General features: G+C 47.8%; 2 protein-coding genes across 3 annotated transcripts in view; one reads left to right on the plus strand and one right to left on the minus strand.

Annotated features, from left to right (window-relative positions):
- The window catches only part of lrp1ab (low density lipoprotein receptor-related protein 1Ab), a 59509-nt gene that overhangs the window by 15980 nt on the left and 17267 nt on the right, over positions 1-26262 (minus strand). For both annotated transcript variants that reach the window (XM_057041385.1, XM_057041386.1), the window contains exons 4-42: positions 21239-21358; positions 21001-21129; positions 20659-20919; positions 17076-17238; positions 16453-16675; positions 15554-15743; positions 15322-15465; positions 14985-15221; positions 14690-14870; positions 14396-14618; positions 14119-14308; positions 13912-14034; positions 13499-13639; positions 13112-13237; positions 12413-12529; positions 12253-12333; positions 12010-12177; positions 11190-11372; positions 10801-10998; positions 10464-10709; positions 10082-10279; positions 8675-8879; positions 8384-8548; positions 8005-8249; positions 7019-7138; positions 6651-6878; positions 6398-6572; positions 6182-6276; positions 5937-6086; positions 5673-5813; positions 5457-5585; positions 5246-5377; positions 5017-5151; positions 4784-4913; positions 4557-4683; positions 4216-4367; positions 3805-3929; positions 3344-3718; positions 45-234 (exon numbers count right to left, since the gene is read on the minus strand). In XM_057041385.1, coding sequence (XP_056897365.1) covers positions 45-234; positions 3344-3718; positions 3805-3929; positions 4216-4367; positions 4557-4683; positions 4784-4913; positions 5017-5151; positions 5246-5377; positions 5457-5585; positions 5673-5813; positions 5937-6086; positions 6182-6276; positions 6398-6572; positions 6651-6878; positions 7019-7138; positions 8005-8249; positions 8384-8548; positions 8675-8879; positions 10082-10279; positions 10464-10709; positions 10801-10998; positions 11190-11372; positions 12010-12177; positions 12253-12333; positions 12413-12529; positions 13112-13237; positions 13499-13639; positions 13912-14034; positions 14119-14308; positions 14396-14618; positions 14690-14870; positions 14985-15221; positions 15322-15465; positions 15554-15743; positions 16453-16675; positions 17076-17238; positions 20659-20919; positions 21001-21129; positions 21239-21358 — 6661 coding nt within the window. The remainder of the gene's footprint in view (positions 1-44; positions 235-3343; positions 3719-3804; positions 3930-4215; positions 4368-4556; positions 4684-4783; positions 4914-5016; positions 5152-5245; positions 5378-5456; positions 5586-5672; positions 5814-5936; positions 6087-6181; positions 6277-6397; positions 6573-6650; positions 6879-7018; positions 7139-8004; positions 8250-8383; positions 8549-8674; positions 8880-10081; positions 10280-10463; positions 10710-10800; positions 10999-11189; positions 11373-12009; positions 12178-12252; positions 12334-12412; positions 12530-13111; positions 13238-13498; positions 13640-13911; positions 14035-14118; positions 14309-14395; positions 14619-14689; positions 14871-14984; positions 15222-15321; positions 15466-15553; positions 15744-16452; positions 16676-17075; positions 17239-20658; positions 20920-21000; positions 21130-21238; positions 21359-26262) is intronic.
- On the plus strand, positions 938-3113 carry LOC130530329 (galanin receptor type 3-like). Its single transcript, XM_057041392.1, has one exon. It carries the CDS (start codon positions 1951-1953, stop codon positions 2977-2979), a length of 1029 nt encoding a protein of 342 aa, XP_056897372.1. The 5' UTR covers positions 938-1950; the 3' UTR covers positions 2980-3113.

Here is a 26262-nt window from a genome sequence, read left to right on the forward strand (position 1 = left end):
AACTTCTAACATCGTGGTTTATTATGTTAAACTGAAACACTCACTCCTGACACTCGTCCAGCACAAAAGCTCTGGGGTGGTCTTCGGTCGACATGGAGACCACAGTGTCGCGGTTGTAGGCTATGGTACGGCTCTGGTCCACTGTGTGCCGAGTAATGGTGGATGTCGTGTAACTGGTCCAGTAGAGTGTGTCCCAACCCCGATGGTACGCCAGCCCCTCTACTGATCCCACGTCTGTGAAGCAGGAAAGGAGGGAGGGAGGATAGGAGCTTAATAAGACTCAGAAAAACTGATGAATAACCACTATAACCGAGCAAATCACCAATAAAATAAATTATTAACTCAATCATCATCTGTTCTTAATGAAGGACAAAGCATGCAGAGAGGAAAGTTAAAAAAAGAGTAGAAAGTAGAGGCGGAATGACACAGAGCCCTTGTGTTTCGCTCTCGCTGTTCCTGGAGAGAGTTTAAAGACGAGTATCGCCCTGTCATTTCATGGACGACTGCCTGTACACACAAACAAAGCTCCCTGTAGACGCTGTCATTCTACCAGCGCCTTGTTTTTGGGAAGAAAACCGCTGTTGAAACAGGTTAAGTCACTTTAGAGTCAAAGGTGAGGAGCAGCCCTCCGTTCCTGTTTGCTTTTCCAGAGTACCAGAAGCTCATTCTTCTTCAAAGCGTAAATCAAAAGCAAACGCAGTGAAAGTGGAAGTCAAAGACGTGATCACACTCCCCCTAAAGTAGCATCTTATGCAACTCAAAGTAAGTCAAAGAGTTACATTTCAGCGGTGCTGTATATCTCTCCATCCTTCGGTCCTCTTTCAGAGACGCTGGACACCGAGGGAGAGATAATGTTGCAGTCTGGCTGACTCCAGGGTGTGCATCCATCTGTTCCCCGTCACAATGGCAACCGCGTTTTATGGCGACTTACGCCCATCAATAAAAAGCCAGAAGACTCCACACCAAAGTTTGCTGTTGGCTAAACTACATGATTGCCATTAAATAGATGTTCTGGATGAGCGACAAAGAGCCAAAATGACCACAAATCAATGCAATTTAAAAGCCTAATAAGCTCTAAATAGCTAGCAAATGTAGAGTCAAACACACGTCGAGGTATTATCGCGGCTGGCGTCTATACAACATACAGAACTGTGCACTTGAGTAGCTAATTGCACTGATGAGGTTGGGGTGGATCGAACCAGGAGTGTTATGATAAATCTCAATAAGCCCTGCCTTTACCTGGATCAGCTCAGCCCCTTCTTACTGTGCAAACAGCATTTAAAGCTGCCCTGAAGATCACGGCCACTGACAGCAGAGCCGCTCCGATTACAGCAGCGGCCGGACTCCAGGAGACATCCGAGAACACGGCCTTTTTATTACAGGTCATTAGAACAATTGCTCCTTTCCTCCTTCATGCTAGCTGCTGCCGACTCCGCTGGGGGAAATCTGCCAGACGGACGTTTATGAAGAGCCTCTAAATGGACGGGACGCCTCCCGCTACGGTGACCACTTAGCATCGAGTAGCATCGACTGCTTTTAAAGTGGAACATCTGATAGCAACCCTGGGGTGACTTCTTCCTCCATTGCCTGATTTCAAGGAATCAATACAGGAAAATGCTGCACCGGCAGCTCTGAGCTACGCTTTCTTGGATAATGACACTTACAGGTGCAGGCTGGGGAAAAAACGGTGTGGGAGGACTGCTCAAGGTCGGGTTATCCTTTATAAAGGAATATATTATACCTGTAAGATGTGTCTGGCTCTGTGAAATCACTCCTGATTGCTGACAACATACTGTAATTCATCTGATTTCAGTCAAGATCAGTGAAGATGATGTGATTAACCCTTTCATTAACTGCAAGAGCCATGAGCTGGAGTCAGAGCTAGAATGGAGAGACGATGCGTTGGTGTTCTGATGTTCTTCTATTCATGACCCAGCCGACTGTGAACACATGGAGCAGCAGGTAAACGGCAGCGGCCCCGGCCAAATTGGCAAGAAAGGCGACACGCTGATTAAGACTTTGATTCCCATCCTGGACGGTCTGATTTTAGTGACGGGTCTGGTGGGTCAAACCCTGGTCATTGTCATCCTGACCAGCAGGAGGAAGAAGGAGAGCCAGCCGCCTCACAGTACAGACACCCTGCTGCTGGCGCTGAGCGCAGCCGACCTGCTGCTGCTGCTCTGCCTGCCCTTCCACACCTCCGCCATCACGCTGGGCTTCTGGCCCTTCGGCAGCTTCATGTGCAAGGTCATCAGCTTCCTGGGTGTGGCCTGCTCGGCCGCCTCGGTCTTCACTCTAGCGGCATTGGCCGTGACCCGCTACCTGACGGTGGTGCACCCGGCCTGGACATACCGTTCCAGAATGCACCGGCGCATAAAGCTGACAGTGGTGCTGCTCTGGATCCCCGCCGCAGCCTTGGGAGCGCCGCAATTCGCCGTCCGAACAGTGACTGAATCCAGCTCCGTGTACTGCTTCGCCTTCCTGTCGGACTTCAGCCAGCTGGTCTACAGCACCGCCCTCTTCCTGTTTGGCTTTGCTCTGCCGCTGACCGTCATTGTGCTGATGTACGCCAAAATCTACTGTTTCCTACGATACGCGAGGCTGATGGGGAACGCGCCACGCTTGGAACGCTACCAAAGCCAGGTGACCCACACCTCGGCTCTCCTGGTCCTGATCTTCACCCTCCTCTGGCTGCCCTCCTATGCCCTCATGTTCTCTTTCATTGGTGGAACCGTCTCAGGCTCACCGGGATACAACACTGTCGCCCTCCTGGCCAGATTGTTGGCGTCCTCGGTCGCGGTAGTGAACCCCATCCTATACGGGCTCATGTCTCAAAAGTTTCGGCGGGATTTGCTGCGGCTGGCGAGAGGACGCTGGGCGTGGTGCAAGAGCTGCCTGAATGGTTGCCCTCATTTGATGAACAGGGACATGGTTCAGCCATTTGTGCTGGATACGACCTCAGAGAGAGGAGCAAACTAACAAAACACTCCAGTGTCGGTGTTACACTACAGATTCTGGCATAAGACTGCTGATGGGATGAAGATTTTACTTTTACCTATAAAGCTATAATACACTATCATATACTTTAACATCAATAAACATAAGAAAACCTATATGTATTGTTTTTTCCTGCCAAGGTGTCGCCAGGGTGGCCAAGAGGCTGCAGCTGTTTGTGAATCTGTGTTTGTGTTGTCAATACCTGTAAGGATGGCTGCGTTGAAGCGCTGGGGTGGTAAAAGTTAATCACTAACCTACTAAAGAGCAGCTAAAGCAGGAAGTAAAGGCAGGGTCGAGGGAACGGTTTCAGCGTCCTGAGGTGTTGAAAAGAAGACTCCCTACTTACTGTCGACCACTATCTTGCGGTCTGTGCCGTCGTCGTTGATCTGCTGGATGTTGCCGAAGTGGATGTCGCTGAAGAAGATGCGGTTGGAGCCTTTCCCCCCGCCGCCGTGGTAGTCGAAGCTGAGGGCGATCACGTTCTTCATGTGGTCGGGGTCCTCGAACGGCTTGATGGGCGCGTTGAGGTTGTTCTCATCAGACAGGTGGATGCTCTTCAGTATGGTGCGCTCCGAGTACAGCAGGTAGCCGTCGTAGTCGCGGCAGCTGCGGTTGTCCTCCGCCAGCATGCCGTGGGCGCAGGCGCAGGTGCGCTCGTCGTTCCCTCGGAAGAGGCACAGCTGCTCGCAGCCGCCGTTGTTGTTCCTGCAGATGTTGGTGCCTGAGGAGAAAGCATCAGATTTGTGAGTGTTCTGAGGACATTTCTAATTGACTTTCACAGTTCAGGGTTTGGAGGAGTCTCGCGACCTTGCTGCCTGGCCTTGTTGAAAACCTTGATGTCTTTGAGCTGCACGCCGATGCCGGTCCTGAGCTGCACGGCATCCGTGGCGTTGTCTTTGCTGCCTCTCTTTATAGAACCATTTGCATGAGTCCTAACAAAAAAAAAAAACATCAGGAAAATAAAAATATTCAACTGAAACAGGAGTCCAGTTACTGTGGAAAGCAAATATGGTCAAACACCATCTAATACTGGATATGGGATTATACATCCCATTCCTGAAAGACAACAACTGGCAAAATAACCTATGATTTATGGCTCCAAAAGTTATTATCTATAATTAGATTTTTTTTTCACTGGTGATGAATAGTGTTTACAAAACAACAAGTTAGGGACCATGAAACGATTCTGTGAGGAAATCCATGAACCACAGAACCGACCTGTCACTCCAGTAAATGTGTTCCTCAAAAACAGACACAGCAAACATGTCCATGTTGTTGTTGGCCAGCACCAGCTCCCTGTTCTCCCCCGTCTCCAGGTTGATTCGCTCAATCTTGTCGGTCCTGGCGTCGCACCAATACAGCAGACCCTCCTGCAGGGACAGAGATGAATATTATAGCATCGTTACGGGAAAACCACGTGTGTAACAGCTTAACTGCACAATGAGGCAAATTAGTGATGCCTCATTCAACTTTATTTTATTTTTTTAAGGCAGTGGCTCCAGACAAATATACGATGACCATTTAAAGACATGTTTTGGTTGTGCTAATCTCAAGCTCACCTCATAATCAATGGAGATACCATTAGGCCAGCTGATACTGACGTTGACCAGAACCAACCTCTGGCTGCCGTCCAGCCTGGAACGCTCAATACGAGGGTACTGACCCCACTCAGTCCAGAAAAGATACCTGCACGGCGTGACAAGCAAGGGTTAAAAGTGCAAATATAGCTGTGGATACAGCGCAAGGTTCCATGGGAAGCAGCCCCGCTACACCCTGAAGACCTTACCCCTTGCTTGGGTGTACAGTGATTGCTCTCGGTTTGTCCAGCCCCTGGGAAATGACCACATAACGGAAGGAGCCGTTCAGTCTCGCCACTTCAATCACATCAAATCCCTGGTCGGTCCAGTAAATATTGCCTGCAGAAGTACAACAATGCAGACGTACTGCCTCTTTATCTGCGCTCGGGCAAACATAATTACACTTTAGTGCTTTAAAATAAGAATCAGTGATGACTCTGACCTGCTATCCAGTCAACCGTGATGCCCTCGACCCTGCCAATGCCGTTGGTGACCACATCTTCTCTCCACGTCTGGTCTCTCTTGGCCCTGCTGATCGTGCTCAGACCCATGTCCACCCAGTAGATGGTGTCGTTGTCTGAAGGAAATGAGAGGACCTTTGCACGTCAACCATTTTCCAAGGCCATGGAGACCTTAAACAAAGCCAGCTAATGTCCTCAAGTATCACTCACCAGCGTGAAAGTCGATCCCGACAGCCAGAGAAGTACCAGACACGGGCACCAAGGCGTCAGATTTGTCTGCCGGGTCGAGCGGAATTCCTCTGATTCCCTCGTGAACAGAGAAGAGCAGGAAGGAGCCCATACCTGCTCAGAGACAGCAAGATTTTGTCTTATGGAGACGTCGCATTTCGACAGCATGCGCGACTCTGGGCACCAGCCTTACCCTCGCAGGACTGCTGTCCAGATTTCAGGCTGTAACCGGCGGTGCACATGCAAGCCCGGCTCGTCGGAGAGGTGGGCAGACACAGCTGGGAACAGTCTCCATTGTTGTTACTGCACAGATTGATTCCAGCTAAAAAGGAAGACGTGGTCAGTGTCCATTTCTTAATAGATGGATCTCCACTCCACTCCAGTATCCTCCAGTATCATGCTTTCTTACATTTCTGTGCACTCTCATCATAGATCCTCATGTGCATCATAGGGGAGGTGTTGTTCCTCATAACCTTCCAGTTCCCTCCATCTTTTTTGTCACATGTTCCTATCTGGTCACTTCCCTGGTCGGCCCACCACAGCTTGTCTCCTGTAGTCAAGGAAATGGATTTGTTGATTATCCCTCCACCACTGCTTTGTTATATTTAGATGTTGACCTTAGGAAACCAGGCAGTTACACCGCTCAGTTATAACGTTTCTTTTTTGACCTTACCCATAATAGCCAGTGCTGTAGCTTTGGAAAGTTTGCCTTTAACACCTTCCAGGATCTCCAATTTCATTCCATCCAGCTGGCAGCGGTTAATGGCCCCATTTCCTGAGCTGATCCAGTACAGCTGCTCTCTTTCGTAGTCAATAGAGAGGCCTGAGGGGAAGAAAATCAACAATAATATCATGCATACAGATCTCCTGTACCTGTGGCTAAAACTTTTTCCCCCATTAGGTTATATGTCTGCTCACCCACTGGTCCTTTTTGACTGGTGAAAAGTGTGGTGTGGTTGCTACCATCCATGTTAGCCATGCTTATATTGTCACCGTCAGTCCAGTACAGCTTCCTGGAGATCAGAGGACATTAAAGAATTAGCTTACAGACAGGCTCGGCCATTAGTTCCAACTTAAAATGAAAACGTCTATCCCAAACCCTGAAGTGAACACAATGCCGAGGAAAGGACTCACCCCAGAATGGGATGCAACACCAGACCATGGGGCTTATCTAATCCCTGGATGACGGCATTTTTGAATGATCCATCCAGTCTGGCCACATTGATCTGCTTCTTATTGGCATCATAGCTGGTCCAGAAGAGGTTTCTGGACACCCAGTCTACAGCCAGCCCGTGAGCATTAGGAAGGTCTGTGGAGATTTAAAACCACAAACTTGAGCGTGTGATCTAATTTTGTGGTGTTTAAAAACAGAGACGTCAACTCTTACCAGCGGAAACCACCGTCTCCACCCCTGTGCCGTTAATGAAAGCTCTCTTTATCGTCTGGGTTCGGACATCCGACCAGTAGATGCGATGCTCCACGGCGTCGTAGTCAACCGCAGTCACGTTGTCGATGTCTGGCACGGTGAAGGAGATGATGTAGTTGTAGTAAGGGTTGTCAATGTCGACGCCACGGATCTCGATCTGGCGAGCGTACAGGAGGAACTTCCGAGACTCTGGAAGAAGCCAAAGAAGAAAAGTGTGAGAAAAACAAAGAAGCCGGTCAACAATGATGCCATTTTGGTTTGACTACGCAATATTTTTATTTTATTTTTTTAGGTAAAATTGCATATGTGGCGATCTTTCGCATGCTCACCTTCACAGGTGCGTTTATCGGGCTGCAGCTTCATGAGGTGGGGGCAGGCGCAGGAGAAGGTCTGGTTGAAGTTGATGAGACAGAGGTGGGAGCAGGGACTGCTGGCACATGGGTTGGGAGCTGAACGGAAGGACACAAGGCCAAGGAGAGAAAGAGCCACATTAAAAAAAAAATAAAAGCAGAAGCAGGACGTTTTAGAGGAACTGTTTGTGGGAACTACAATCTCAATTTAGCTGTGCAGTGGCGCACCTCCTCATAAGCCCTTCCTAAAAGGAAAACATTGCAGAAACTTTGGAGTTTAGTGCAGAGCTAAACATTTTTGTGGGCAGGGTAAAGAAAAAAGAAAATCAATATTTTGCCCAAGGCGGGGCCGAATAAATAAATACAGAAAGTTTTGCTGCTAAAGTGTGCAGCACATTTTGTTTTCACGAATCCTCAAACTTTTCAGATGCAGCTGTCGATCAAAATACAGTGCGTTCACTCTTTCTTCCCCCGTGAGGCCTGGACAGCACGGCGGTCGACATGCCCACTGACTTTTCAACATAAAGGTGATAATTAAGTGTCACTGAACAGCAAAGACACTTTTCACAGTCTTTTTGGTAACAAAAACCTCGTCGATCCTGAGCGTGTCCATGAGATTTAACGCATGACATTTCAGTCACAGGAGAACGGGTTGATTTCCCACCCAGTCTTTGGCAAATGTCAACCGGCGAGGTGACTTTTTGATCAACGGGGCAACGGGAGGCATCCCAACCGCTGCTGGTGCGACGAGACAACAAGTCTCACAGATCTGAAAGGTCAGCTGTCTTCAGAGAATGGGAGCTGTGAATCAGTGGGGTCACAGTGAACCTTGAGCTGCAGTAGCAGCCATTCTGCTTCGAATAGGGCTCAAATCCATCAGATACGCTGGGTCAGGGGGATAAACGTGAATTGTGAGCGCTCTCTCTCTAGGTGCGTTTTTAAAGATGCGTTTGTGTCCAACGTACCCTGTGGTTGCCTAGACGGGTGATAAACCTGCAGGTCGAAGGGCTGTGTGTTGGTACGCTGCACCACAGTGACGTTATGTCCCGTCCACTTGTTTGCTTTGGCCAAAGTGTTGGTTCGCCAGTCGGTCCAGTACACCTCCCCTCCGTACATGGTGACAGCGAAGGGATGGGACAAATACTCATGACCCCGTAACACTTCAATCAGCCCAGAGCCGTCATACATGGCAGAGTAGATGGCGTCGGACCTGCAGGGATTAAGCCAGGGATAACGGTCATCAGCTGACTCTACTCTGCATGTTGGCTTACATAAGCACATCTGCATGTTAATTAAAAGATTAGAGTAAGAAAAACGGCACAGTGTCAACACTGGATATGCCACCTAGCATCAATCCAGACGATGCGTCTTTCCATGTAGTCCACAGTCAGTCCATTGGGCCAGCCACCACTTCCTGTTTCCCTGTGGATGGTGCGTCTGCCTTCGCCACTCATGGATGCGGCTTCAATCCTTGGTAGACTAGCATCCCAGTCTGTCCAGAATAGAATACTGCCATGGGAAACAAAAACATCCGTTAAGCATCTCCTCAGTTTCCACACTCAAAACAGTAGTGTATACGCCTGGAAGGTGATAAAATGTTTAATATTTAATAAAAAATGGTTAGAACATTCTCACCCATCTCGAGGGTCTAGGGCAATGGCTCTCGGGTGCTCCACCTCCCCAGCCAACAGGGTGGTCCTCATAGTCCCATCCAGTTTGGCCACCTCTATCTGGTCCAGGTTGCTTTCCACCCAGTAGATGTTTCCCGCAATCCAGTCCACAGCCAGGCCCTCTGGAGTAGCCAACCCATACTGGATCACCACCTCGAAACTGGTCAGAGCTGAAGGAGCAAAACAAAGAATTTGAAAAGCTGACAAATATCTGTTATGCTTATGTTTACGTTATTTTTTTTGGGGGGGGGGGCTAGATATGAAAACAAGAGTCTTAGCAAGGCCCTGGCCTTGTCAGAGATCAGTGGGCTTTTATTTAATGTAGTGACTGGACACAGAGCTAACAAGCGATCAGCGTTTGAAATTATTGTGCAATTTCTAGAAGAGAAAAGGCAATTGTAATTCAGAATACTGAGTTGCAGTCTGGCTCGTGCGACTTTAGCTTGGCTCAACAGGCCGCCGAATTTCCCAGCACATTAAACAAAAATACTGATAATTGAGGAATTGTTTTGAATTCCAGGCTCTTGTGTAATCTGCTGTTTCTGTCAGCGCTGTTTCTCTCAGTATTATCTTCTCAACACCCATGTGCAAAGATCTCCCACACACTAAACATTTCTCACAAACAATCAGCGTTCCTACAGAATGAATAGCACTGAAACGTAGGATCGTCTCTGGCTGAGGGTGGCGAGCTACTCTCAGATCCTTTTTTTCTCCATGTAATTTAAGTGGAACAATCCCGCTTTGAAAGTTGCTTAAAGGAATGTTGGAGTCACGGCTGTCTGTACGTACTGTATGCGTGGGTAGTGCAGCATGCCAACAGCTTTTTGAGAAACGCCTTCAATAACAAGGAGCAAGAGTTGGTAACAACTCCAGATCTGCAGAGCCCTATTTTGATGGTGAATTTGGAGGGCTGGGAACTGGAGCTGCAGCACGTTTTGCCTCCTACGCTGCATCAGTGTGCTGGCTGCAGTCACGCACAGCGAGTGCTGAGACAAATGGGAAGAGACAAAGCCTTCCGCATGCCCCCCGAAGCGCTGCGCTGGGAACACAACCTTGATTGGCAAGGCGACCTGCGGTTTCCGAGCGGCAAAGGCTGACCGTGACCTGGCGGAATTATTCGGGGTCACAGATCACCACAAACTCCCTTTCAAAACATCTGGCTCTGAGAGCGGATAAAAAGGACTGTGTTTGTCTAGCAGAACAAATGTGATTTCCTATCTCAGTGGGAGCAACCCGCTCCGCGACTTTTATTTCACTTAGAAAAGATGACAGTGAAAAATGAACCTGTTGGGATGTAAATTAGGCTATTCTTCATCCTACTCCCTCATCGGTCTTTGTGGCTTACATTAAAACCACAGGCTCGCCGCCTCACCTCCATTATCAGACAGTTTCCCTCGGTAGATCTTGTCCTCCACCACATCCGTCCAGTACAACGTGCTCTCACTCAGGTGGAAATCGAGGGCGATGGTGTTCCTCAAGCCAGGTACTAACACGCTGAATTCTCCCTTGTGAAGGTCGATTCTCCTGATTTCATGTCGGTTGGAGAAGATGATAAAAGGCTTGAAGGGATCTGGTGTGGGGAAACAGGGGTATAAACACCGAAGCATCAGAACTCCATCACCGTCCAGACTAATAAAAAAACAAAACGCCTAAAATTTGATATCTCCACCTCAACAATCAACCAGTACGATGCATCTGATAGCACACGTAAAGAAGAGTCAGAGGGAAAATGCTTGAAACTATATTATGTTTACCAGTGCTTTTGCAGCTTTCCATATCAGACTCCAGTTCCCAGCCCTCATAGCAGGAACACTTGACACTGGATTTCTCCTGCTCGCACTTCTGGCTACACTTAAGGTGCTTGGCGCAGAAGCTCTGGATCTGGCAGGTCTTGTTGTCGGCTCCCAGTTCCATACCCAGCGGACAAGAGCACATGAAGCCCTCCCCGGGGATGATGGTGCAGTTGTGGCTGCAGCCTCCATTGTCCAGTGCACACAGATCTAATATGAGAAACGGAGGCAAGACGTTAGATGCAGAACACGTTCTGTGGTTTTAAGTCAAATGCGTTTTCGTGCAGGGGGAACATTTCACCGCATAGTTTCTCGTCTGAGCCGTCCGGACAGTCGTCGGTGCCGTCGCACAGCTTCTCAGCGGGGAGACAGATGGAGTCATTGGTCGCGCATGTGTGGTGAGACAGCTTGCACACCAAGGCGTCACAGTTGTCCTCGTCCGAGTTGTCCTCGCAGTCGCTGTCTCCATCACACACCCATGCTTTGCTGATGCAGCGAGCTGTCCAAAAAAAACATTTTTTTAATGTTTGTACTAGTGATTAAGTTTCCTGTGTTGCTTTGTGGCATCATTAGTCATTTCCTCAGCTGTCACAACAGCCTGCTCAGATTTATGGCAAACCTGATGTCATCAAAACAGTTCAGTGCAATTGACCTCTGGCCCCTAAGCCAGCAGAGCGCACCACCCCTCACCAGAGTCCTTGCAGCTGAACTTGACTGCTGGGTCACACATGTGGGTCACGCCCTCACAATGGCTCTCGTCGCTCAGGTCCATGCAGTCCGTGTCTCCGTCACAGCGCCAGCGCATGGGAATGCACAGGCTGTCCATCCGACACTGGAACTCATCTACGTGGCAGCCTCCTGGTGGTCGAGTAGCTGCAGACGTAGGACAGAAATGCCATTAAAATTGCGAATCTACAATCAAAGGAATAAAATAGCAATAAAACTTTACTGCACTGATCTAACTAGAACCACAACCGGGAATAACATGCGTCCGGAAATGGAGACCTTTGTCCAGAAAGGAGAAGCAATAATAAAGGAGAGGCAATTCTGGTCATTAATTAATATGTACCTCCGCTGGGATTATGGGTTAACAACCTGACACTGGGGCAACTCAAACAACAGTGACACACAGTTCACGCAATGATGTCAGCGACAGCAGACAAGGCGCCAGTGAGGTGGCACAGTGACATCCCGTCATGGTGAAAAGTCAGCTCTTGGCAGAGATACAGCATGAAACGGGCCCAGGGAGCATTCAGCACCCAGGCAGGAGGCAAGAGCTTAGCTTTTCCGTTTTAGCTAATGATTTCCAAACAGCAGGTCATGACAATCCATGACACACACACAAACACACACACACACAGAGAACAGACTGCTCATTAGACCAACAGGTCACACTGGGTGCTGACTTTGCACTCTTTAACTTGACAGCAGTTGGCTGCGATTTCGCAGGGATCAAACAGTGCTCAAGTTGGAATACAGGAGATTCCAAACAGAAACAGTTGCAGCTCACCCTGGTTGGTACAGTTGGCGTGAGTCTCATCGCTGTAATCCCCACAGTCATTGTCCCCGTCGCACGTCCAGTACTCCGGGATGCAGCGGCCGCTGTTGCATTTAAACTGGACGCTGGAGCACGAATGGCTGCATCCGGCTTCATCGCTGTTATCGCCACAGTCGTTGTCTGTCACACGAGAGTTCAAGGTGGGTTAAAGCGCAGTTTCTTCCAAAAAAACGCCGCCTCCAAGCCTCAGATTACCGTTATCGCAGCGCCAGTTGATGTTGATGCAGCGGCCGTTGGCGCAAGTGAACTGGGTCAGCGGGAAGCAGGTGGGGTATGCTGAGAAGGGGTCAAATGGAGAGGTGAAACCGGGACTGACTCACCGAGGTCGAGCACTGCGAAGGTGCGGCTGACTCACCACAGGAGTCGGGTTCGTCCGAGCGGTCTCCGCAGTCATCGTCCAGGTCGCACGTCCATGAGATGGGGATGCAGCGACCACTTGCACAGGGATACTGGTTTGGTGGGCAGGTGCGAGCTGGAGGAATCAGTTAGAAGAAAATGAAATTTAAATGTAAAACTCTAAACCATTTCAATTTCACGAATCCCCCAAACTTTAACTTGAAGCAAGAATGCCTCACGCTAATTAGATTTTTAGATGATTTCAATGTTAAACAGCTACGAGCGGAGCAACAGTGCTTTTAGTCAAAGACCATCGGTGCATTTAGCCCATTTTCACCGACAGATCAATAAAGCATTCCAGCGCCTGCTGGCACTCACACTGATGATCAGACTGGAAACATTTTTAAACTGAACAATCACATGTCTCCTTCAGTATTCAACAACATTTGCCTTATGTTCCCGTCTAAATTAAAATGATGAATAACCAACTATAACAATCTTCAGTCCTCTCGGTTGCTTTGTTGCTGATACTTGAAAACCTCCAGTTTTTTCTCTCATCAGCACACGAACGAATGAAGCAACAAGGATTTGAGTCTTTTTATATCATTATTCCATTACATCATTTATTCTGCTGACTGTAAACTTGCTGTGTTGTTCCTGTTATACAGAGGTCACCATGGTGACATTGACAAGGCAGTCGGCCCAGCTCGGAACGCACCAGAACAAGTCGTGTTGGACTCGTCTTCGTCGTTGCCGCAGTCATTGTCGCCGTCGCACAGCCATCTCAGGGGGATGCAGCGGTTGTTCTGGCACTTGAAGCGGTCAGCTGGGCAGGTGTGCTGGTCTGTGGGAAAGCAAGCAGAAAATAATTTCAATAATAAATCCGAAAAGTTCAGGCGCACTGAAATCGGTACCTCAGACCAAAACATTGAGAACAACATTAGTTCTGGATCATTGCTGGCCAGTGACATTTAAAACGCACGTTTGACTGCGAGGACCAAGACAATCACGGAAAATTCAGTTTGCACTCTGTCGTCTCATATTTCTGTCTCACGGAGAGTTTTGTTTATCTGTGCGTCGCGGCGCAACCGCGGCGGTGACTCACGGCAGAGCTCAGGGCCCTCGTCACTGTTGTCCAGACAATCGTTGTCCCCGTCACACTTCCAGCGCTCTTGGATGCAGCGGTTGTTCTTGCAGGCGAACTCCCCGGGCTGGCACTTGGGCGGGGGCACATAGGAGGGGTTGGCTGGACACGAGATGAGGAGCAGAACAGAAACAGATGGACAGTGAGACAAGAACGCAGCGTCATTTGCGAAACAAGGCGTCTCTGAGTCAGTCCAGTTCGTCTTCCCTCATCTTTCTTCTTCTTTGAGGATCAAAGTGTTCAGAGTAACCGGCAAATGGAAATTACAGCCCAGATTCTTTATAAGCTTTCACTCCTGCTGGGAAATGAATTTTCCACAGCCCTCCACTGGGTCTTTGGTGAAACCCTTTTCTACTAGTAAAGCTGCTAAGTACCTTTGCAGGTGACATTATCGGCATCCAGGATTTGATCGTCGGCACAGCCACAGGACCTGCCGTCAGGGATGGCGAGGCACAGGCTGCTACAGCCACCATTGTTAACTCGACAGGTGTTGGAGCCTAGACGAAAAGGCGATCCAGGAATAAATGAATCACTCGGATTTTCTTCAGTCGTGAAAGGTCGTGTGTGGGAGGCAGACCAACCTTGCTGCTGGTGAGCGTCGTACACTCTGATCTCGAAGATCGGCGGTCTCTCGTTGCGAAGAAGTGTGACTGTTTTAGAGAGCTGGTCTAGCTTGTAAATGCTGCCACCGCGGTACTCGTTCCAAAACAGGAACTGCTTGTAGTGGCATAAGCCGAAGGCGTGGTTAAGCTCCTGACCTTCATACACCACCTGTCAAACCAGCAAAGAGATCCAGAAGATTTCAACAGATGGCACCCCAAACCCTCGCTTTCCAGTTCATTTGTAATCGCTACCAACCTTTCGCTCAGTTGTGTTCAGGTAAACCATCTCAATGCGGTCGTAGTAAGCGTCCACCCAGTACAGGATGCCCTGGGGGATGTCCAGACTCAAGCCATTAGGCCACAGTACCGTCTTACTTGTTAAGAATATTTGGTGGTGAGAGCCATCCATCCAGGCTTTCTTGATCTTTCCTCTGTTGCTCTCAGTGGGGTCCTCCTCCCAGTCTGTCCAGTACATCCAGCTGGGGAACAAATGGGGCATCAGAAGCCAAACACATTCGGAGACGGAGATCAGGTTTTAACAGGGTCTCACCCATGCTGAGGGTCCACGACAATGGCTCTAGGGTGGCTCATCTTGCCCTCGATGAGAGTTTTGCGGGTCTGAGAAGCCTTCTCCAGCCGGGCGACGCTGATAGTCTTCTTAGGCCCGTCGTCTGTCCAGTAGAGATTACCCCCCATCCAGTCTACAGCAATCCCCTCAACGGTGTGAATACCTGACACAAGAGAGTGAAAAAAGGAAAACGTTAGCTGGAAGAGGAAGGTAGCTTGAATCCAAGATTCTATTCATTCTCTGGTGCAGCCAGGATTTGGTTGGTTTCCTTTCAGACCTTCCTTCAGTATGGTGTCTCTTTCTGTGCCGTCGATCTTTTGTCGGCCGATGATGTAGCTGGTGGCATCCGCAAAGTAGATAAATTCACTAGCGGCGTGGAAATCCAGAGCTCGCGGGTTCATGAGGTTCTCGATGGGGATCATGTACTCGTCGGGCACTTTTGCGTTCATGTCCATGCCCCTGATGATTCCAGGACGGCCCTTCCCGTACACCAAAAATAGCTCGTGGTCTGGTTCTGACACAACAAAATCTCCCATCAGCGGTTCGAAAATGTCAAAATAATCAACGACCGGCTTCAAACGGTTCAAATACCCCCCTCTAGTGTAGACACTCACTCTTGCAGGACTTGCCGTCGCTGCCGAGGCTGAACCCAGAACGGCAGCGGCAGGTTCGTGTTTTGTGGCTGTTGCTCAGCAGACAGATATCAGAGCAACCTCCGGCCTTCCCAAACTGATCCAGGGCGCACGCATGGCTGCGCACTAACCCAGGAGAGAGGAGCACAAGCATCAGCAACCCAAAACGCTGAGGATTCGAGGCTGCACGCAAGCTGGGTTTTGGAAACGGTACCTTGGGGCTGACGCCTCTGGTGGTACACGTGCAGCGCGGCGCCTCGGTCCACCCTGGTCACCACCTGGAAGTCGGAGCTGTTGAAGCGATTGACGCGGATCACGCTGGTTTTGGGATTGAGGTTGCCTTCGTCGGAGTTGGTGGCGTACAGGTAGTTCTCGAACACCGTCAGTCCATACAGGTGCTCAATCTGAGGAAGAAAACAAACCAAGCTGATGATTTCAGTCAAACGGACAAAAGAGGCTCCTAGTTTGACATTAAATGTGCACAGGTCGTGTTTAGGAAGATGGTGAGTATTCTTGGGGTTGTTTTTTTCCCCCGACCTCCACTTAAACAGAGATTTTACTTTTATAAGGGTCTGTTGAGCAGTTCCCCTCTACTGTCAGAAAAAATGCATGGATCAGGATCAGGTTACACCCCCCTGCTGCACATACCACCATATTCACGCTGTCCTCCCATGACTGCACTCCAGATTTCATTACAGCGATTACTCGACAAGTCTGAGCCAAGTTTCACTTGGGCCAATAATAATAATGCATACACAGGGACGGGCCAGGAAAAATCTGAACACTTAACATAATAAAACGAGCACTGGAGGCAGGTCTTTGAATGGATGTGGAGGAGGACAGGCTTTTTCTCTTTTTTTAATATTTAGTTGATTACATGCTGCAAAAAAACTCAGCAGTGAAAAGCAAGAAAAGTCATAAGTTTGAGCTGTAAAGTTATACTGTTTAGCTTTTCAAGATGTTACACTATTGAATTTAAAGATTCAAAAACATGGTTTATGTTTGTAAGGGAAAGTTTGAAAGTACAAAATGGACTCTTGGCTTTTTGTTTGAATTCTTTAGGGCACATCTGTGCATGACTTAGCGTAGATTAGCACATCTGCCAGCTCTCACCAGCAGCCCCTGGATAATAGTGTGGCGGTTCTTGCCCTCGTAGTCGACCACTTCGATGTAATCAAGATAAGCGTCGGCCCAGTACACCAGACGGTTGACCAGGTCGAGCGTGATGCCGTGGGGGAAGACGATCTTAGTGTCCACCAGTTTGGTGCGGTTCTGGCCGTCCATGTCGCAGCGCTCCACCCTCGGCGTGGAACCATAGTCTGTGAAAAACACTTTGCTGTTGCAGAGGAGAAGGAGCAAAGAAAAAGGGAGATGAGTTTGAGTGTTGTTGAAGAGGAAACCCAAGAAAATTCTGTTGCTCGCGGATCATTTTGATGCTGAAAACACTGCTGGTCATTGATGTGGTCTGAATGGGTCCATTAGATGCTTCATTAGGTCATTGTGGTTCAGGGATTTAAAAATACAGAAGTGATACTCTGGAGAAGAGAACTAAGTCTTATTCCAGTCTGTCAGCATCTGGATCCTAAAACTGCAGACATGCATGTGCGTATGTAATATCAGTGTCTGTCTGGGTTTCAGTTTGGAGGGAACATTTCTACTTAGTCAGCGTGTCTATTCTGACCAAAAAAGATCTAAAAGGTAGCATTAGGTCAAGAAAAGCAGAAGGAAGAACCAACCCCATGGCCGGGTCAAGGGCAATGCCTTTAGGGTTGTAGAGATCCTGGTCCAGCAGGGTGACGCAGGTCTGACCATCCTTGTTGCAGACAAACACCCGATCATCCACATCATCAACAAAGTAGAAGTTCTTGGTCAGCCAGTCAATGGCCATCTGTTCCACATCTGAGGGACGGGAGAGGGAGCGAGAGAGACAGAGAGAGACGCACTGTTACAAAAACCTGAACCTCACGGGACTTCAGCCATGAAACCCCTGCTCCTATACAATCTTAGATTCAAAAACACAGTTTTATGATGCCGTCTCAGAAGTGCCCGCTCTCACAAATATAGTAGGGGCGGGGGGAAATGCACGTCTGTCATGCAGACTGGCATTTGAGGGACTGCTGGTGTCGTTAACGGGCCATTCACGACAAAACAACTGGAAAGGAAAAACAACACAAAGCAGATAACCAGCCCGAGGTGAACACCTTTACACCGATGAAGCTGGAGCCCATATGGTAACATCAGGATTCAAACAGCCCAAATTTGAGGATGTAAAGCAGCTGGAAATTTCACATTTTACAAGAACTGCATCTGAACCACAGAGAGCAGAGCAGTTTTTATTTTTAATCGGCAGAGTAGATCCTTCATTGAGGTTGCTGTGCTCCATGAGCAGTGGAGAAAATCTGTCCTGTAAGATAAAGTCCAAGTCTCGTCTCAGAGTCCAGCTGTGAGGAAACGGGGGGTCTTCAGATACATATCGCCTTTGTGTTTTTCCAGCTGTTGGCTTCGCTTCATTCTAAACAGGACATTGTGGACACAAATGCACATTAGGCAGATTTCCTACCCTCATACACGCTACCAAAGTTCCCTGAACCCACCCACCCGTAGGTTCACCTATAGGACATCTTGGGAATTTACACTACAGAGAGTGAGAGTGATGGAGCCGAGGGTCCATCTGTAAAACATCTGTACGGGAGTGTCCAGCACCGGCAGCCATTTGGCTCAGAGACGGCGCCGACGAAAGAACCCAAACACATCTGGACCTAATGCAGAACCGCCCTCACGCACCTATCACACGCACAGAACCTTCGTTTGTAAAGTGATCAACATGGTGAAGCAGCATGTATCGTCTACTCCATAATCAGCAGCTCGCCACCAAAACCTTTTCACTTCGGGTTGTTCTTGGCTCCTTTTCGGAACCAAAGATCACAAACCAAACCACATTTTTCAACGATTATGCTGGTATTAATTCCTACAACTTGATCCTTATCTGGATCATATCCACAGGCTTAATCGCTTCATCTTGGGTTTATATCCCCAAGCTGAGATTTTGCCAAAGATTCATGGAGCATTTTGGGAGTCTTTGATGTTTGCGCTCCCTCTGGGTGCCCTCGCCTCCTTCCATACGCCAAAAACACGTATTTCAGAAAAATCGGTTCTTCTAATTTGTGGCACTAGTGAACGCTTGTTTGTCCGGTTCTGTCAACTCTGTAACGGACAGTCCAGCTGGAATAAACTCTCCCCCTCCCCTGTGAGGATTAGTGGTACCAGAAAAGAAATGGATCCATGAGTCATACACAACACACACCACAAATTTCACCTAAACCCAATGAGAGAAGTTGTGAAAACATCTACCGAGAAATAAAAAATCTTGGGCTCTGACTTTTCTGGCAAAGAGAATAAAAAAACAGGGGAAAGGTCTAAAAAGCAAAATGTTTCATCAGAACAACAGGGAGAGTTCATCGTGTACAGAAATGGGATAGTTATGCTCCCGCCGGTATCGGCGCCGATGCTATACTGCTCTAACAGAATCCAGCTGGCTGCAGAAGGCATTGATTAGACTCATACATAGAGCAGAGACCCGGTTGTGCAACACCGACGTCTTGGGTTGTGTAACAGCCTACAACTGGCGGAACCCTCATTCAAAGAGCCAGAGAGTCTGCTGATGTTCTCACTCATTCACATTCTGGTAAGTGGAAAGTTTGCTGGGAAACTGAATGAACTCACCCCTTTCTTCAGCACCTACCGCCCGGTTCTCGCGGCTCCTTCTCACTTCCTGCCCCTTAGCACCCCCCTGGCTCACTCTGCACTAAGGAAAACATTTCACCAACTGAAGAGGTAAGTGGGGGGTCTCATTGGCAACAACAAACATGCTTTCTGTCCAAACAGCACAGTATTTACACACAGGAACAGAGCCTATTTCACACCCGCTCCAAACTCTGGAATCACACCACAAAATTTGCACAAGAATGTTGTTTCCTGGGCTTTATTCGGTCTTTAAAAAGCTTCACATGGTTTCAAAACCTTATTTGGTCCTATTTTAAATAAACATAATGCAAAAAAAGAGACAGAATCAGTGAAAGAACGATAACCGTCCTGGACCAGATGTAAGCTTTAGTCCTCTTAACACATCCCAGTGGTGCCGGCCACATCTGGAACACTCCTATGCTCATCTGCCCTGCTCCCTTGTGTTCCCAGAAGTTATAAATCACCCCCATTTTGTGTGAGGCTCCCACCTCCACAGCTCACTCCGAATCCATCGAAGGTCGGGGGGGAAACTCGGCCCGTGTGACCTCAAGTGCAATAAAACTCTGACCCCCTCTTGCAAAAAGGTGATGGTGCCACTCATTAATGGAAAGAATTCATATTAAAACAGGAAAACAACAGGAAGCTGCAACAACACATTCCTAACTCTGTAATTGATGGTTTTACAATGCTTTAACTTCTTTAAGAACACCTTTTAATTAGAATCTATTTATACACTGACATAGAATAAGGACATGTTTAGGCTTGTCTGACCACCGTCATATTCAGAAGCAGGTCAGAAATGTGGACAGCGCCACGTGAAAAACCTAAATTCATCAAGCTCATATGTTACTAGGTAATGTGTGTGTATTCTGGTCTACATGTGTGTGTCCTGACTGGACAGGCCATGAGACAGGAGGAATGTAGGCGTTCTTTCTACGAACATCACCCAACATGGGAATGAGAAAACCATCTGCATGTCCTTTCATACCTGAGCAGCAAAACACCACATTCTGACATCATCGTTTTCCCTTCACCCCTTCCTCCTCATTTCTAACCCCGGAAGGAATCAAATCATTTGATGACTGGCTGTGTTGTGACGCTGCGCTGACAGCGGTAACAACACCCTGGGAAACGTGTGAGTCAGGGAACCTCTCATTGCTTCACAGGCTTCAGGGCATAAGCAGCAGGAGCCCTGTCCTGGTTTAGAGCCCGGGGACATTTCTCAAGGGAGCATTTTCCCACACGCATGTACTAACAAAACCTCGCACCTTGACTTTCATGTTTTGTCTGCCTCTCAGCCCCCACTCTCAAAGCAACGGCTGTGTCACGCAGACGGATAAAAACAAACCCGTCAGACTTGTAATCAAGACAAATCATGGCATCTTTATGGGTCTCATTCTCAGGGGGGGCGTTTCTTTCTCATCTTGTGTTTTGCAACAGGGATAAAAGTGTGAATTAAGGCAGCAGCTATGACCCAACACCGATTACCCGTTCCCAACCCTTCCAGTCACACGATGACAAACTGAACGCATCATATGAGCAGCGGGAACAACTCTTAATGCCGTTTTTACTCACGGTGGAGGCTGAGGGTGATGTTGATGGTGCGGACGTTGGTGACAGACTTCAGGTCCGGGATGCTGGCGCACTTCAGGTGCGTGGCGGCGGGGGTTTCGCCCACATCTATCCAGCAGACGGTCTCGTCAGCGTAGATGAAGTCCATCGCCATGGTCTGCTTGGTGGTGATGGCATGGAGCCGGGACAAGGAGCCACTCAGTGTAGTGCAGCGGATGTCGTGGAGGTTGGCGATCAGCAGCATGGGCAGGCGGTCCACCGGCTCTGGGGTGGGGGGGCAGGCAGAGAGGAGTGTGAGAGAGCAAGCATTAAAGGAGAGGAGGAGAGAGAGGGGGGATCTCCTACCATTTTTGGCTTTGCAGGAGCGGTTGTCTGGCTGCAGCAGGTAACCCTCCACACAGCTGCAGGTGTAAGAGCCCTCAGTGTTCGTGCACGTCTGGCTGCAAGTCCCGTACACATTGCACTCGTTAAAATCTAGAGGAGGGTATTAATATTGTTACTGTGTCTCACACACTCTTAGGTTGATTGGACAGAATTCTAATCTTCTATGAGGCGGGCGAGACCAGCCAGACCACCCACTCACCTTTACATGTCCTTCCATCTGCAGCGACCTCATAACCTGCCAAGCAGTAGCACCGAGGGCCATCGTGAGTCACAGAACAGTTAAACTGGCACTTCTGGGCTGTACAGGCAGGTGCTTGTTCTGAAACATACAAAACAGACACATCTGACATTAAATACAGTAAGGGAGGGACTAAAAAGAGGAACTTATTGAGATCAGAGTAACCTTATTCAGCAATGAGGTGCATTATTGACATTTTAGATCTCAGTATAGGGAAATATTCTATGGCCACGAGGGCCCTGGAGGTCAATATTTATTCTCATATCTAGTATATCTTCAATAATACAGAAATACTCTTATACACTGTGGTCTAAGACCTAAAGGAAATATTCTCTGGATTCAAATAAGAAACTATCTCCTGTGAGGTGCAGAAGAGGCCACTCATTAGCAATTAGCATCATGCTACGTGGACAAAGTGTGTCCATCCAAATTTGCAAACCCTGGCAGGATATCAGTAGAGACGATAAGCCGCTGTGGCACAGGCATGATTTTCCAGTTCAGACTGTGTGTGCGTCAAAGATCTGTTACAAACAGTTCTGGCTGTCCTGTGACCCGAGATGAGTGTGTCCTGACTTTAACTTAAGCAGCAGATTACAGTATGTGGGAGGAAAGTGACAGATATTACACCCTGATTGTGGACCTCTCATCTGTTCAACAGTATTTGCTTTTACTCATGTCTCACACGTGAAGTTGAACTCCTTTCCGTTTCAGCAGCTTTTATCTGAAAATCGTGGCAGCCGTTTCGAGGCTGCAGCTCATTTAAATTACCGACAGGCGCTCACATGGCCGTTCCTGTCTTCCCGAGCTGAACTTTGTCCTAAAATTGACAGACCTATTGAGAAATATTCCTGCTTGAATGTTTACAAACTGTCAACAGTGATGCAACGCCACTGCAAATAGGATGGCAAAAAAGAAAAGCCGCGGATCAAAAGATTTCAGATTTCTGCAGCAAATTAAACAGAAAATGAACGCAGAAGAGGTGGACAGCCACATCACTTGAATAGATGCATTATGCTTACAGTAGCTTGCTGCACTATGTCTGTGAAGAGGAGGGTTTGGACCGCTGAAGGATCCTTATTCTGTAAAGCCTGTGGCACTCTGGGCGACAATGACCCTTTTGTTGTGGCTCCGCTGAATGGAAGAGTCCCCCAGCAAACAGTGTGAGCCATATCCAACCCATTCACTGAGGCTCGTACTGTGAGAGCCCACGATCCACTACAACGCAACACAACACCCACAATCTGCACCTCCGTCATGGGTCATTTTGTTCCATCTTGTGACCAAGTGTCTCTGGCTATGGGTGGGCGTTATGAACAAAATTAATATTTCTCCAATTATCTCATCTAGATCAACCACTTATTGTGGCAGTTAGTCAAATAAATAATGTTTTGGATACATTCGCTTAATGGGTGTGTTGCTGGAGTAAAACCCATTTAAATAGGTAATTTGTTTTTATGTCCCACAGCAGCACGAAGAAGAGAACATTCAGCAAAAGATCAGAAATCAACAGGAAGCAAGAGTAAAACTGAGAGAAAAGCAGGGCAAATAGGGGGAAATAAGAAAACAGAGGAGCTAAGGACGAGGAGTGATTAGAAAGTTGGAGCTCCGCGCAAACAAGCAGCATCAGTGTGTCAGACGTTTGACCAGGGGTTAATGAAGGCTTCCAACAACTCACACGTTGACACGCTGCAGGCCTTTCATCCTAAACAAGCATGTAGAAGCCATTGATCCTCTTACTTCTTGGGCAGAACCCCTCAATTTGACTCTTTTTGGGTTCTGTAAAGTGTAGCAGAGTCACAGTATATGACCTGTCCCATCAGGAGAAACTTCTGGTGTTCTGCCAAGACATCACCAACTGTGGTGACGCGAGTTAGGAGGAGGAAGAGTATGCAACAGAATATTTTAATAGTGGCCAATGGCAACCTACTGATTTCAGGAACAATTTAAATCACCTATCCGGGGAATAATCCAACAAGGAATCGCTTTCCTCTTCGGTTATTTGAACAGGAATGATATGAAGGCTCAGATATGCTGCACCAGGTCATCTGACTGAAAGCCTCAGCCTCACGCACGCTTATATATAAGCAGGATACTGCGGTATTTTAAAGGAGGCAATTCCCACGACATTCCTACCTTTATGTTCACACTGTCTGGAGACAAGCCTCCACACGCTCCTGTCCTCTACCTGCAGCCAAAAGGAACCGCCTATTTAACCTAACATGCGATCTTTAATTACCTGAATCTACTTTTGGCAATGAATGCTTCCTAAATTGTTTGTTTATGTAGACACCGACATGTGCGATGTTTTTAGGAATTTGGGGAAAATTGTTGGCCGAATTTAAAAGACAGCCAATCTGATTTAATATTAATGTAATATTATTTAAAACTATTGAAAATGTAGTCTTTTTCAGGTAGAAGCGGGTGGAAAATGAGGCAATATTTAAGTAAAGTGTGTAGTCGGACCATAAAAGAGGAGGACTAGTTTCCCAATTGTGAGCGTGCCAGTGTGTCTTTTAAGCAGCTGTTTGAGGTCAAACAGTCGAGTCAAAGGTTACAATATGCAAACAGGAGCAGTCGGTGGTCCTGAGGAGCATCCAAAAACCCTTTAATCGTGCACAAATGTACAAACACAACGTGACACAAGTTAAAACAGTGTAAAACCGCATTGAGACATGCGTTGGAGACAGAACTGATTTCTAATCCAATCATGGAAATCAGCACCATTTTCCCCACCTGGGGGCCTTGTATCAACACAGATGCCTCTGATGTTCGTTTGATGTCCTTTATTAAACATTACAAGCCTTCACATTGTTGACAGCATTAGAAGAAGAACTGCTTTATCTGGAGAAGCTTCTCTGACACGTTAAGACTGGTGATCAACTTCTTTCTGTTCCTGTGTTTATCCTGTGTTCTTTTGGGGACAGAACATCTAAGCCCCACCCATTACTGCTTTTTCCAGTATGTTTGAACAAATCAGAGATTGGACTAGATCTCCATGTGCGCGTACTGAAGGTATTCCATGGGCTTTTCTGGAAACAGACACTAAGTCAATGTTTAGGGGTTTTTTCCCTGCAGCAAGAGTTAGGAAATGCGCTGCAGCTAAACAGCAGCTTCCACATACAGCTCTGGCAATAAAACAGGTTTTGTCATGCAAGGCAATTCTGCAGCCAATAAAGTCATTTGGGTCGAGACCCTGCCATGAATAAAGATGAAAATGGGATCCTTTTTTTTTCAGGCAGCATCAAACAGCCTATGACAGATTCTCATTCCACGGTTAGTGGGACATGAAGGACAATGAAAGCCCTCTGCATGCATAATCAATCGCATCAGGCTGCTATAAAAACCAGGGTTCCCTTTGAGAACAGAGAGGAAGAGCTCGCCCTGTCTGTCAGACACTTTTGGGAAAGTCAGGTTGAAGGTCTGTGGATGCCCCCTGAGATGGGTTTCATCAACCACAGAGGAAGAACAAAGGCAGGACACGGCCAGACCAATTCATTACGTGGTCATCGGGAAAGGGGGCTTTAGGTGGAGAGGCCTCGTTTTTGTTTGTGAGACCTGTTTATTTAATATCGGCTTGACAAATTTAGAAGAGGATTTGCAATTTTGAGGTTGCTGGAGCAACCATAAGAATAACAACATGATTGAAGAACAATTGAGAAATCTTAGAGGAAGAAAAAGCCACTGCGTCCAGCGGCTGCCAGGATTTATTCTCCCAGACTGGGGAAATCAGAGGATTTATCCAAATCAAAATGAATTAAACTCCATAATGATAACAGCTGACCAAGGAACAGTTTGCCACAAGTGTAATTTAAAGGAGTGTACAAGCCTGAAAAAGGATGATAGTAAAGAATTGTGCATCTGTCTCACACTCAACCCCCAGAGCTCCAATAAAAGCCCACTTGAAAACAAGCTTGAGATGAAACCCAGTAATGAAATGTGATATAAATTCAACAGCCTGCAGAGGTTCCAGTCCCTCTGACGGTTACATCACAGGCTGCATGCATGTTCCGATTTGTTCTGGGAAGTATTAGTCAAATATTGGATTTACAGTTATGTCTCAACCTTGCTGCCAGTAACCTCTAATCTGACCAGTCCACCTGGTTGCGGCAGCTCATCCCACACACACTATTCAAAGTTGGGATTTTTTTCTCCCAGCGTGATAACCCTCCTGCTGGACACCAAACCTTCTCCAACCAGTCCTGTCAACAACTCTGGCGGAGTGACTGCGGACCCGCCGGCTGACAGAGCGCGCTTTCAGACATCTACACCCGGGCTTAGTTTACACAGTCGGTCAGTTTGAACAAGCAAACACTATGATGCTTGTGTAAGGCCAGGTCTTTCCAGGAGCTCGAAAAAGCCCTGGACTTTTGGACACACAGCCAAAGTGTTTGCATGTGGGGTCATGGGCGTGTTTGGGTGTGTTTCTGCATGAATGTGGCCGTGTGAGTGCGCGCTTGTGCGCAAAAGAGGGGCGGTGAGTGTCTTAAAAGCCCCCGAACATGAAGCCATGCATCTAAATGGAAGTAAGTGTTGAGGACAGCTGGACTTGTGTCCTCTGGGACAGCCAGAGCCTGCAGTGTGACGTCACCCCAGCGTTGTGTAAAAGGCTGGCGGGTGCGATTCTTACACGTTCACCCACTCGGTACATCTGTCCACTTCAGACACGCAGTGGCCCCGCTCTCCTGGACAAAGTGTCTCTGGCCAGTGGCCTGAGCCTACAGGGAGCCTTTTATTTAATCAGACGGAGCTGCAGATCTAACAAATTAGCCACCTCCAACAGTAATTTGAAAAACTGGTTAATGTTAGATGAGCAGACTAGAAAGTCTCACAACAAACTGCAGAAAAAAAAAAAAAATCAGGTTACAAACACACGCGCTCAAGCACTTTGATCCACTGAGACTGCTAAATATTTGATTTAGAGATTTCGGGGAAAAAGAAAAACGGGGACGGCCGGGATTATAAGTGCCGCTGTACATTATCGGTTA

This window comes from Takifugu flavidus, chromosome 8 (genome assembly GCF_003711565.1).
Source record: "Takifugu flavidus isolate HTHZ2018 chromosome 8, ASM371156v2, whole genome shotgun sequence".
Lineage (NCBI taxonomy): Eukaryota > Metazoa > Chordata > Actinopteri > Tetraodontiformes > Tetraodontidae > Takifugu > Takifugu flavidus.